Source organism: Colobus angolensis, unplaced genomic scaffold (assembly GCF_000951035.1).
Source record: "Colobus angolensis palliatus isolate OR3802 unplaced genomic scaffold, Cang.pa_1.0 Scaffold102, whole genome shotgun sequence".
NCBI classification, from domain to species: Eukaryota; Metazoa; Chordata; class Mammalia; order Primates; family Cercopithecidae; genus Colobus; species Colobus angolensis.
In genome coordinates this window covers 3,841,568-3,854,007 of record NW_012111142.1, presented here as the reverse complement: position 1 = coordinate 3,854,007, position 12,440 = coordinate 3,841,568, and the positions used below count along the sequence as shown (strand labels likewise).

The 12,440-nt window shown below is 38.3% G+C and overlaps 1 protein-coding gene across 1 annotated transcript in view; it reads left to right on the top strand.

The window, feature by feature from the left end:
- INADL (InaD-like (Drosophila)) overlaps positions 1-12,440 on the top strand; it is a 472,039-nt gene that overhangs the window by 202,187 nt on the left and 257,412 nt on the right. The window contains exon 27 of the mRNA XM_011941560.1: positions 6,157-6,256. Coding sequence (XP_011796950.1) covers positions 6,157-6,256 — 100 coding nt within the window. The remainder of the gene's footprint in view (positions 1-6,156; positions 6,257-12,440) is intronic.

Here is a 12,440-nt window from a genome sequence, read left to right as displayed (position 1 = left end):
TGGCCAGGCTGGTCTCGAACTCCTGACCTCAGGTGATCCACCTGCCTCAGCCTCCCAAAGTGCTGGGATTACAGGCAGGAGCCACCGCACCTGGCCACTTGTATGGAATTCTTAAGGTGCACCTTTTTCCTCTTTTTCTTTTTCTCTTCCACCTCAAGCTAAGACCAAGGCCAGGAAATAAATCTTCTGTGATCAATATTTTGGCTTGTTTATTTTTTTAAACCTTTATCTACTACAGATTTCACCCCATTAGGAAAAAAGTCCTAACTGAATTGAACCCATGGGACAACTTTAATTACACACATGTACGTGGGGAACAATCAAGACACTGACTCCTTGAGGATTTAAGGAAAGGGTTTTTGCAAAAGATGAGGAAAAGTGTCATTAGGTTGTTTACCAAATTAAAGGATTGTCTGTTTAACCTGATTGGCCACTGTCTTTGAGTTCAGATTTTCATCACAAAGATTATATTCAGATTAGCAGTGGCACATGTTATATGATCAGGCTGTTGTGGGTTTTTTGGGGGGACACCTATTAATAAGCATAGGTAATATATAAGATTCCAGAAGGCGGTGGTTATTGCTTGCAGAGGTGTTTCTTTTTCCCTACAGATTGCAGGTAATTAGTCGCCGGATTCTTTGTCAATCTTTTAGAGGAACAAGCCTTTATTTTCAGGGATAGGAATTTGGGAGGGTGATATTTTTAGTCTAACTTCCCACCTTTCTTGGCCTCAAGGGGGCACTTGAGATAAATCCTTATCTCTCATTAGATAAAAATGTATAGATACTGGATGATTATATAAAAGTCAAGACAATACAATCTGTAGTGAGAGAAAACAGATCAGTTGTTCCTTGGGGATGGGGTGTCAGGGGAAGAGGTGGGAAGGAGGGATTTAAAAAAGACATGAACAGATTTTTAGGGATGATGGTTATGTTGACTATCTTGATTGTGGTGATGGATTCAAATTGTATCCTTTAAAGGTGTGCAGTTTTTTACATGTCAATTATACTTCAATATATTGAATTAAAGTTGTTAAAGACAAACAAAAAAATTCCTACCATCTTGCAACTTGCGTTTCTAGTGGGGCAAGGCAAACAGGATAGAATCAGTAACTGCTACTTTATTTTTATTTTTTATTTCTTTTTCAAAATGGAGTCTCACTCTGTCACCCAGGTTGGAGTGCAGTAGCGCAATCTCAGCTCACTGCAACCTCCACCCCCCAGGTACAAGCAAATCTCCTGCCTTAGCCTCCTGAATAGCTGGGACTACAGGTGCACACCACCACACCTGGCTAATTTTTGTATTGTTTTAGTAAAGATGGGGTTTCACCATGTTGGCCAGGCTGGTCTTGAAGTCCTGACATCAGGTGATCTGCCCGCCTTGGCCTCCCAAAGGGCTGGAATTATAGATGTGAGCCACCGTGCCTGGCCAGTAACTGTGTTTAAAGTAATTTGGGGACAAGACATGGAAACCCACAAAATGTGACATTTGGAAGGGACCGGAATTTAAGCTCCATGAGAGCAGGGACCTCATCTGTTGGATTATTACTCTACCTCTATTGCCCAGAACACTGCCTGGCGTCATATATATTTCTTGAATGAATAAAGAATCCTAAAATCAAAACAGATCTCTGGCTTTAGGTTTCCAAGGGTTGGCAGATGCCCTCCAGGCAAGTGTCACCTTCCAGTGCTCCACTGGACCTCCTGATTTGGGATTTATAGTTGTTTCTGACTTCAGTCACATGTAACAAAAGCACTGTTTAAACTTTAATCTATCATATTTATGTGGTTAAGAAGGGTTCTTCAGAATACCTAATCTACCCTATTGCTGGAATTTTGTCAATTCATATGTTGATGCAAAGATGTGAACATTCATCAAGTGTTTATTGGTTACCTATAGTTAACCAGTTACTGTGCAACAATCTGGGGATATAACATCAAAAAGGAAACATATAAGGTGACACTCTGTGGGGACACAGACAATGAACACCACGTAGGTGAATGAACTGGTTGCTACTCCAGCCACATCTGGGAACAAGGTAAGGTAATCAGTTCAGGAAAATTCCACATAAGATCCCAGGAAAGAAAAAAGTATGTGTGTGATTCTTATCAACTTTGGACTGCTCCATTAAACCAGTTGAATTTCAATGCATGGCAAGGGTATTTGCATTCAGTAAAAACCCCAGTAGGAACCTGTAATACCAAAAGTCAACTGAGTTATTTGTCACAAAGAAAAACACCTAGCCACTGCATTAATGTGGCAACAGGAGAAATCATATCAGAATCTACATCTTCATTACAGGATGGTCTTTTAGTGGTTGCTGAATGCTCTTTTTACAGTATTACTTTTCTCTGAAATTGCATCTTAGATGCCAAGCATTTTGCTACATTCTGGAATGACAAGGCGCCTTCACCATAAGAGGCATTCAGATCAGGGTGCCACGTGGAGTGAAATAAAGAGAATGTAATTAGTATGAAAATAAAAATGTGCCCAACATGCTTTGAGAGCATACTCTTTTCAAGGTTAGGAAGCCAGGTGACTAATCTATCTCTTTAAAAATTATTATCACTAGAAGTTTTTTTGTGTATCTTATTTTCTCCTTAGTATAAAAGTAAGACATGGTCTCAAGAATCATTGACAATACAAATCAGCTGAAACTCATTTCTAACAGAGGTCTACATTTGGTTTGAGATCATTCACTTTAAAAACAGAGAGTGACTAAAAACAAACAAAAAACCAATGAGCAGATCTTGCATAAGTCTCTAGTTTTATTCTGGTTTGCCTCAGTTCACTGTTTTTTGATCTGTTTTGCATTATGTAGAGTGAAAGAATAGGCAATCAGGATTCATAGAAACACTAGTATTGGCCAGGCACAGTGGCTCACGCCTGTAATCCCAGCACTTTGGGAGGCCAAGGCGGGAAGATCATTTGTCAGGAGTTCAAGACCAGCCTGACCAACATGGTGAAACCCCGTCTCTTCCAGAAATATAAAAATTAGCCAGGTGTGGTGGTACAAGCTTGTAATCCCAGCTACTTGGGAGGCTGAGGCAGGAGAATTGCTTGAACCCGGGAGACGGAGGTTGCAGTGAGCCGAGATGGCACCACTGCACTCTAGCATGGGTGACAGAGTGAGACTGTCTCAAAACAAAAAAGAAATACTAGTATTAACTGAAGGTTCCTAAAAACTCTTGGCTATTTTCTAAGGTTTTCTTCAGTGTTATTTCACATATTTTCTTTCTTCAAGAGGTTATGAACTTTGATTATGTGAATTTGGATTCTTATATAAAAATGATTCTGAGTTTGTGGTTTTTGTGAAAAAGAGATTCTTAAAATTATTATTAAAAGGCTTGTACATTTAAAGTAATGTAACTTTAGTCAACTATTTTCTGGAAACTCTGGGAATATTACATTTAAATAATGCTCATTTCTATAAGCAATCAGAAAGAGATTCCTTATTTTGAGAAATTTACATCTAATTTATTAATAGGCTCTGAAGGTAGGAAAATATTTCACACTCAAAATGAAAGGTAAGGACTTTTCTTTCTCCAGTGCAGATACACAGAATGTGTTCAGCTTCTGTCCTGCAGCTATAGCCATATGTCGAATGTAGACACAGGAATGCAAAACCCCACTGGTTTTTTGTCAAAGAGCTGTTCTTTCCAGTGGACCCAAGACATGGTCTTGTATAAAAAGACAGACAGACACACAAAAAAACTAAAAAATGCATTCTCTGTTGTCTCTCAACCAGTCGAGAATAGAGCTTTATAGAACCAATATATTATAGATTCTCATCCCAACAAATAACTCTAAATGGTCAGACCATAAAACCAAACTTCATTTATTTCTACTATCAGTGAGGAATTACAAGTGCGTATCAGAACCAAACTTGGTCTCATACCAGAAACAAAATCATAGAACTGGAAATAAAAATCAGAGAAACTGTCAAAAAAGCAAAGTTCTGTTGCCACTTGGAATTAACTGTGGGTGCCAAAAAATCATGTAAATGGGCTTAAACAGCTCATGAATTGCATCTCCGAGGCATCACAATTTAATTGGTTCTGGTAGGTGAGTCTGCTTGAGCATCTCTGTGGGACCTCCAAAACTGTTCAAAGTATAATTTAAGAAAAAAATAAAAACATGACTGAAAATTATGCAAAATGTGCAGGTGCCAGGTATTTATTTAACTCATTAATGAGGGAACCAATAAGATGGTAAGCCTGGTGCAGAGAGAATTGAAGAGAGTGAAGTGCTATTGAAGAGACTGCTAAAAGAAAGAATGCTTAAGATTCCGATTTAGATAAAAAACTGGTTAATGTCTTACAGGGCAATAAAACTGTAACCTTTGAAGTGATCTTTTCTACAGGACTAAAATCATTTGCATCTCTACCAGACACAATTAATATGCAGTGATACTGAGCAAGAATTATTTGCATCTCTGACATTTTTCTAAGGTTACTAATAGGTCAGGGAACCCAAACAGCACGAGTGACAGCCAGTTGTTTAGTCATTCAGCAAATCGTTCAGGGAGGCCTACTGTGTTCCCAGGACTGTTCTCAGAGTTGAGGATACCACAGAGTCTGTTTTGTGCTTTACCCTCCTGAAGGTCATAATCACCTGGTCTGGTGTACATCCCTTGCTCCGGCTGCCTTTGCCATACCTGGGGAGAGCCTGGCCTTGTACGCACCCTTCTCTCATGTGCAGTATCTGGCAATCCACATTCAGACTATAAGGAGACCAGGACATGCTTATTCTGTATTCTTTTTCAAGAATATCAGTAGAAGCTAATTAAATAAATCAGTTGTACAATTTTGCCTTAGATATAAAAAAAATTCCATTAAAGAGAATTCATCTCAATATTATTTTAAAACCTGGCTGTCTTTGTTCTGAGTATTGTCTTTGATATAGAATATCCTGGTTCTGAGGAAAAGGTTTACTGAAAAGAGTTCATTTGCCTTTACTCTTCATTTCACTCAGTTTTAAGTTTTTTTCAACTTAAAAGAATCAAAGAGACAAAGTGATCACATTTCTGGATTCTCCTGTTTCCTAAGAGGAATTTTGTATTTGGCGTCTTCCGTCATCACTCTTGCATTTTATAGATTTTTGCATTTTCTACAAGTGTATATAGTTTCCGCTTTGGTTCAACATTATCTTAAGTAAATAAGGGTGTGTGCTTTCCTTTATGACTCTCAAATAGTGTTTTCTATTTTGGAGGAATTTATTACATGCCTGCTTTCTGTAATGGACCACTCATTGGCCACTTACTGAAGTGTATCCTGCCATTAGTGGTTTTGTCATATAAAGCATAATTGAATGTACTTTATTGAAATCCTGTAGCATAATCCAGTTATTTTGGTTTTTGTGAAGTGCTTGGGTGTATCGGCTCCTATTCTTTTTAGCAGCTTGAGTCTCACCGTTGAGTTTGGCATGTTTTATTTTTCCCATCGTTCAAGAAAATGTCTTCATTCTGTGAAGGTAATTTGATCCTAGAGTTTAATTCTACTTTAATTATGTATATGAACCAAATATTGATGTGCTGTATCATTTCACTTGTGAATTGAATGAATATTTATGCAGATATAATTATTCACCATGAAGATATCTCTTTTTGAAAATGTTGAAGTGTGTGTTGACCATCTATAAATTATAGATGAATACCTTTTCGGTTAGAAAATCTTGGTCTGTCACGTGTCTTTTAAAGAATAAAATCTGTAACTTCTACAATTGAAGAAAAAGTTTAAATCATTGTAGAATTAATACAATGGATAGTTTTTACTTTTACATTTATTTTAGAAATGTCTTTCACTTGAATTTTCTGGTTAAAAACAAAATTAAACTTCCACAATGTAAATAAAATACAAATAACTGATTTTCTCACTAGAGAAAGGAATGCATTCTTTTAGGTAGGTCAACAGTCTTAAAAACTTGCTTTTAAATTCCTGTTTTTCTGCATTAGTGTGTTTATATCACAGAGTCACTTTTATATTAGAACATAAACATAAAAGAATACATTGTGTTTGTTTTACAATCCTCATGATACGAATGAAGTTGGGTATGGTCTAAATATTTCCAGACTGTCTTTTTATGCTTTTTGTTGTTGAAAGAAGAGCATTGTACAAACACAGCATTTAACCCTTCTTTCAAATTTTGCATCTTCAGAGGCAAGGAACTGCCCCACCGCCGATGAAACTCCCTCCTCCTTATAAAGCTCTGTCTGATGACAGTGATGAAAATGAAGAAGAAGATGCCTTTACCCACCGTGAGTGCTTTTTCACTATTTAGGGTAGATGCAGAACTTATTAAATTATGTTTTAACAACTGTTGTAAATTATCAAATATATGGCTGTGAGTTCTTCAAAAATGTGCATGAACGTATGCTGAAAAAGCAAATCTATACCTTTGAAGCTTTTGTGGCGTCATTTCCTCAGCTTTTCCCTTTGACATCGAGAAAGGGAATGTTGAAGGAAGCTATATTGTACACTATTTTTCCTGTATTTCCTTCTAATCTTATTGTTTGGTTGTGAATACAAAAATGTCCCTAGTCTTTGAAATTAGAATTTGACCCATAATTATCTGGGTTGGATGTAGATTTCAGTTATTGATTACTTGCCTTACTCAAAGTGATGTTGCTAATGCAGAATCACAGAAGGCCCACCAACTTGTATTTTATCCTTTAAAATTCATCTCACGATTTTCTTTTGCATTAGATGAGTCAAATATCCATTCATACATATATTTAACTGTGGCTTTACTTAAAATAATTTGCATTTCTTTTATGTCTGTATAGTGTATACTATTGCTAATGTATACCAGATTTCTTTTGGAGGTGATGAAATGTTCTAAGATTAGATAGTAGTGATGGTTACACAGTTTGTGAATATACTAAAATCACTGACTTATACATTGTAATTGGTGAATTTTATGGTATGTGAAACATATGTTTTCTTAACAGAATGTTTTCCCTTCTACAATATAGAAAAGGAATTCAATATCAAAATTGAGTCAAAATTCTTACTCTAGCAGTTCCTAGAGTGTGACCTTAAATATGCCCTCTTCTATAAAAAGGGTGCAATAATGATACCTACTTCATAGGGTTATAATGAGGATTAAAATAAAGCAATAAAGCCTTTAGCCTGCCATACAGTGAGTCTTTGATAAGTATTATAGCTCCTATTATGGTTATAATAATTATTTATATTTTTCTTAATAAATAACAAATATATAAATAGAAATAAAATAGAAAATAAATGTAACTTTATAATAATTAAGTTGATGTTATAAAAACTTGAATTGTACTTTGCAATTTTATGAAGCCCTTTCTTGTGTCATTTTCTTCATGCATTCAATAAATCTTTTTTGAATACCACCTGCTTTTTAGTAACAGTGTTAAGTGAGTCTGCAATGGAATGAGTAACACATCGCTCCTTTTGTCTTGATTGAGCCACCACCCTGGAAGGGATAATGCAAAGGCATGGGAACAAAGTGTGATAAGTGTACTGTGGGCTTTAGTTCTCAGTCTCTTTTTGGAGAGCTACGCATGGTATATAAAGTTGATATGTATGTGCACATGTGTAATATATTTCCTTGTTCTGATATAGATATCAGGGCAACTGCCACAGAATGGAGCTGAGTTGTTGATTACTCCATACATTCTGGTTTCCTAGAAGGCCAGTATTTGTTGAGGTGTGCACCTAAGATTATGTTCTAATCCTAGTGCCATTACTTACTAGTTGTGAGTTTTTGGACAAGTTATTTAACTTCTTCATGGTTCACACTTGCTTATCTATGTGGGGGTGAGCGAATATCTTATAACCTGCCTCATATCATTGTTGCAACAATTAGAGGAGAAAAAGCTTTTGAAGAGCTTAGTATAGGCAATGTGATACCTACTAAATGCTCTGGTTTACCATGTACCAGGCATTGTTTTAAAGCCTTTATGTGTGTTATTGACTCAGTCAACATACTAATTTTGTGAGGTTCTAATTATACAAATAAAAGCTCAGAGAAATTAAAGAATGTGTCTAAAGTTAGACAGCTAACAAATAGTAGAAATGGGGTTCAAACCCATGTACTCTTACTCCAAAACCTGTAACATGATCGACACTTGCTGTTACTTAAAACTCATTATGATTGCAGAAATAGGTAGAGCTGGGCACAGCGGCTCATGCCCGTAATTCCAGCACTTTGGGAGGCTGAGGTAGACAGCTTACCTGAGGTCAGGAGTTCAAGACTAGCCTGACCAATATGGTGAAACCCCGTCTCTTAAAAAAAAAAAAATAGATACAGAGTGATTTGGGGTTCTCTCTTAAATATCACTTTTATGCCTAAAATAGGCAGACTCAGCAGTGTCCTCCCCAAATTTACAAGCTCATATGCACAGGCACATATACACGGCAGCAGTAGGGTCAGGAAGGACACTAATTTACCTCAAATGCAGAAAAAGACTTCTAATATTGAGCCATTCTTGAGCTATAATATTATACATTTCATAGATTCTCCAGCAGACCTATTTTGGCTGTGTATATTACTTTTCTCTTCATTCATTTTGCTTCCTAATTTTTTTCCTTCCCAGTGTACAGTCCCCATTTTATACCCTATTAAATTTACTGTTAACCTTCTCCAGAAGAGTTTGAACTGTATGGAGATATTTGTTAGATAATTCACATTTGAAATGCACGTGAACCTGAAGCCTCTGGCCTTCCTGTATTTCCTTTTGAAATAGATCCCATGGGTTTTTCTTTGTTCCTTGACTCATATTAAATGAACACTCTGCTCATCTGTTCTAAACTAAAAGTATTTTGGGTTGCTGTTTTATCAGATTCTTGTCCGAAGACTAAGCCTTTTTTTTTACAGTGATGAAAGTATGGCTCTGTAACTTTCCCAAGGACCATGATTCTGCAGCAGATGGCTGCAGTGTAAGCTGTCAGCCTAAGCGAAGTGCTGATTTTATTAGAGAGATCCAGGGATGAGATACACATGGTTTTTGGGGGTTTTTCGAGATGGGGTCTTGCTCTGTCATCTAGACTGGAGTGCAGTGGCACAATCATGGCTCACTGAAACCTCAGTTTCCCAAGTAGCTGGTACCACAAGTGTGGGCCAGCAGGCCTGGATGGCTAACTTTTTTTTTTTTTTTTTTTTGAGACAGAGTTTCACTCTTGTTGGCCAGGCTGGAGTGCAGCAGCACCATCTCAGCTCACTGCATCCTCAGCCTCCCAGGTTCAAGCGATTCTCCTGCCTCAGCCTCCCAAGTAGCTAGGATTATAGGAATGTGCCACCACCAATTTTGTATTTTTAGTAGAGACAGGATTTCTTCTCCATGTTGGTCAGGCTGGTCTCAAACTCCTGACCTCAGGTGATCCGTCCACTTCGACCTCCCAAAGTGCTGGGATTACAGGTGTGAGCCACCATGCTCAGCCTAATTTTTTAATTTTTTCGTAGAGATGGAATCTTGCTATTTTGCCCAGCTGGCCTCAGACTCCTGGACTCACACTATCCTTCCCAAAGTGCTGGGATTATAGGCGTGAGCCATCACACACTAGTCTAAAGCATGTTAAGAGCTGGCTTTACTAGTTACTTATTTATAAAGTTTATTCAGATAAGAAGTGTTTATTGAGTTGGATGTTATGCGTGGGGAGACACTGTTCTAGGTGTTGAGAATATGGCAGGGAACATGTCCGTTGCTCTCATTAGCTTAGATTCTGGTAGGGAGAAAGATTATAAACAATCAGATAGTTTAAATAGTGATAAGGTCTCTGAATGAAATAAAATAATAAAATTTAAAAATTATGTTAAAAATAAATTTTAAAACAAAAATAAAAAATAAAAACAAAACATGGTAGCATGAGAATAAGTGCATTGGAGGAGATGATATTAAGTGGAATGGTTAAGAAAGGTCCAAATAGGCTGGGTACTGTGGCTCACGCCTGTGATCCCAGCACTTTGGGAGGCTAAGGCAGGTGGATCACTTGAGTCCAGGAGTTCAAGACCAGCCTGGGCAATGGGAGGTCAAGGCAGGTGGATCACTTGAGTCCAGGAGTTCAAGACCAGCCTGGGCAATATGGCAAAAACTATCTCTACAAAAGTTACAAGAAATTAACTGGGTGTGGTGGTGAGCATCTGTAGTCCCACCCACTTGGAAGGCTGAAGTGAGAGGATCGCTTGAGCCTGCGAGGTAGAAGCTTCAGTGAGCCGAAATCATGCCACTGCATTCCAGGCCGAATGACAGAGTGAGACTCTGTCTCCAAAATGAAAGCTAAATGAAGAAGGAACCACACTGCAAAGATCTGGCTCATATAGTCATCATATAGATGAGGGCTTTTTTGAGCCTGAGACTGTGACCCACAGTAAAATACACTTTACTTAACCAATATAGATGCACACACACAGGAACATGCACGTATAATTGAAACAAAAGTTTTATGAAATATTACTTACCTTTATAATGTGTGAATTTTATTCTTTTTTATTTTATCCTATTTCATCTTTTTAAACGTTGGTTGCAACTCAGTATATTTTATGACTAACAAACAAGTCACAACCTGCATTATGAAAAACACTAATTTAGATCCAAGGCTTTCAAACTTCAGTGTGCCTCAGAAGATTCCAGAAGGCTTGTGAAAACAGTAATTGATAGTCGTGGTCATTCCCTGCGTGACCCCCCTCCACCCCCCCAACACACACACACAGCACAGGCCATTTCTGATACCTTAAGCCTGGACCTGATCATTTGCATTTAGAATTAGTTTCCAGGTGATGCTGGTATCACACTTCTGATCCAGAGACTACACTCTGAAAACCAAAAACACTGATCAAAATGGTCTTCAAGTCATGGGAGCCCATAAGCTTACTTAGGAATACTGTGTAGACAGCAACAAGAAGCAAACCCAGCACCTGTCCCATGAGCCAGCAAGGAACACTTTAGCATAAGAACACTTCCAGGAGATTATGGGATTATGTTGTTTATGAGAGAAAAATGTTTCAAAAAGGCTGTCCCTGACTTTCAGTGGTCAAGGGTGGAATGCTGCTAAGAAGTTGAAGAGGCTGGAGACATGAAAATAACCATTGAATTTAACAACAAGAAATTGATGAAGAAGAAGAGAAAAAGGACTCTTGATAAAATAACTGTAGTATGCGGGGCGCAGGTGCTCACCCCTGTAATCCCAGCACTTTGGGAGGCTGAGGTGGGCAGATCACTTGAGGTCAGAAGTTCAAGACCAGGCTGACCAACATGGTGAAACCCCATCTCTACTAAAAATACAAAAATTAGCTGGGTGTGGTATTGCACACCTGTAGTCCCAACTAGTCGGGAGGCTGAGGCACAAGAATCGCTTGAACCTGGAAGCGGAGGTTGCAGTGAGCCGAGATCGCGCCACTGCACTCCAGCCTGGGCAACAGAGGGAGGCTCTATCCCCTCCCCCGCCCCCCAAAATAATAAGCATAGTAATTATCGTTCAGATTATTATGAAACTTAAATGTTACAACCAATATAGAGAGTGTGGTGTGTAATGGGTATTTATATTTTAGATCACTTACCTTGCGTAGTTGAACATATTTTATGACATTCTGGTGTCTAATTATCATAAGAAGTCTTATAATCATTAATTGAGAATTATGAAAAAAATTAAGAAACAATGTACTCCATCAGTGCCTAGCTCTTGGCAAAACTACCATTATCAAAGGTTGCAGGATTTGTCAAAGGTATGTATTGATGGTGCAGGAACTTTTGACTTACTTTGAGGAAATGGCCTTTCATACCTGGAATTAAAATCAGATTGTTTTGTCAAGAATTCAAGATTGGCCAGGCGGTGGCTCATGCCTGTAATCCCAGCACTTTGGGAGGCTGAAGCAGGTGAATCACAAGGTCAGGAGTGCAAGACCAGCCTGGCCAACATGGTGAAACCCCATCTCTACTAAAACTACGAAAAATTAACTGGGCATAGTGGCGGGCTTCTGTAATCCCAGCTATTTGGGAGGCTGAGGCAGAAGAATCGCTTGATCACTTGAACCCGAGAGGCAGAGGTTGCAGTGAGCCGAGATCCTGCCACTGCACTCCACCCAGGCAACAGAGTGAGACTACATCTCAAAAGGATAAAAAGAATTCAAGATCACTGAGAGCATAAAGAGATCAGTTGACTGTTATGTGGTGACCTGAAAGTCTTGGTTTCTAACTGTAATCCTTCTTTGCTGTTGTGACCCAAATTTTCAGTTGGCTCTTGGGAAAATGCCATGTCTTTTTTCCACTAGCACTTTCACTTTTCTAACCAAAATAAAATGTTATGTCTTCTCCAAGGCTGACCTTTTACCTTCTAGTCCCAGTTTTGTCTAAAGCCATTACCAGCACTTCCATCCCCCAACCCTAGAATGAAACTTCTCTTCCATTTGTTATGTGTCTTCCTGACAATGGATCAACAAACATACATGAATCTTCATTCCCAGTCTCTTTC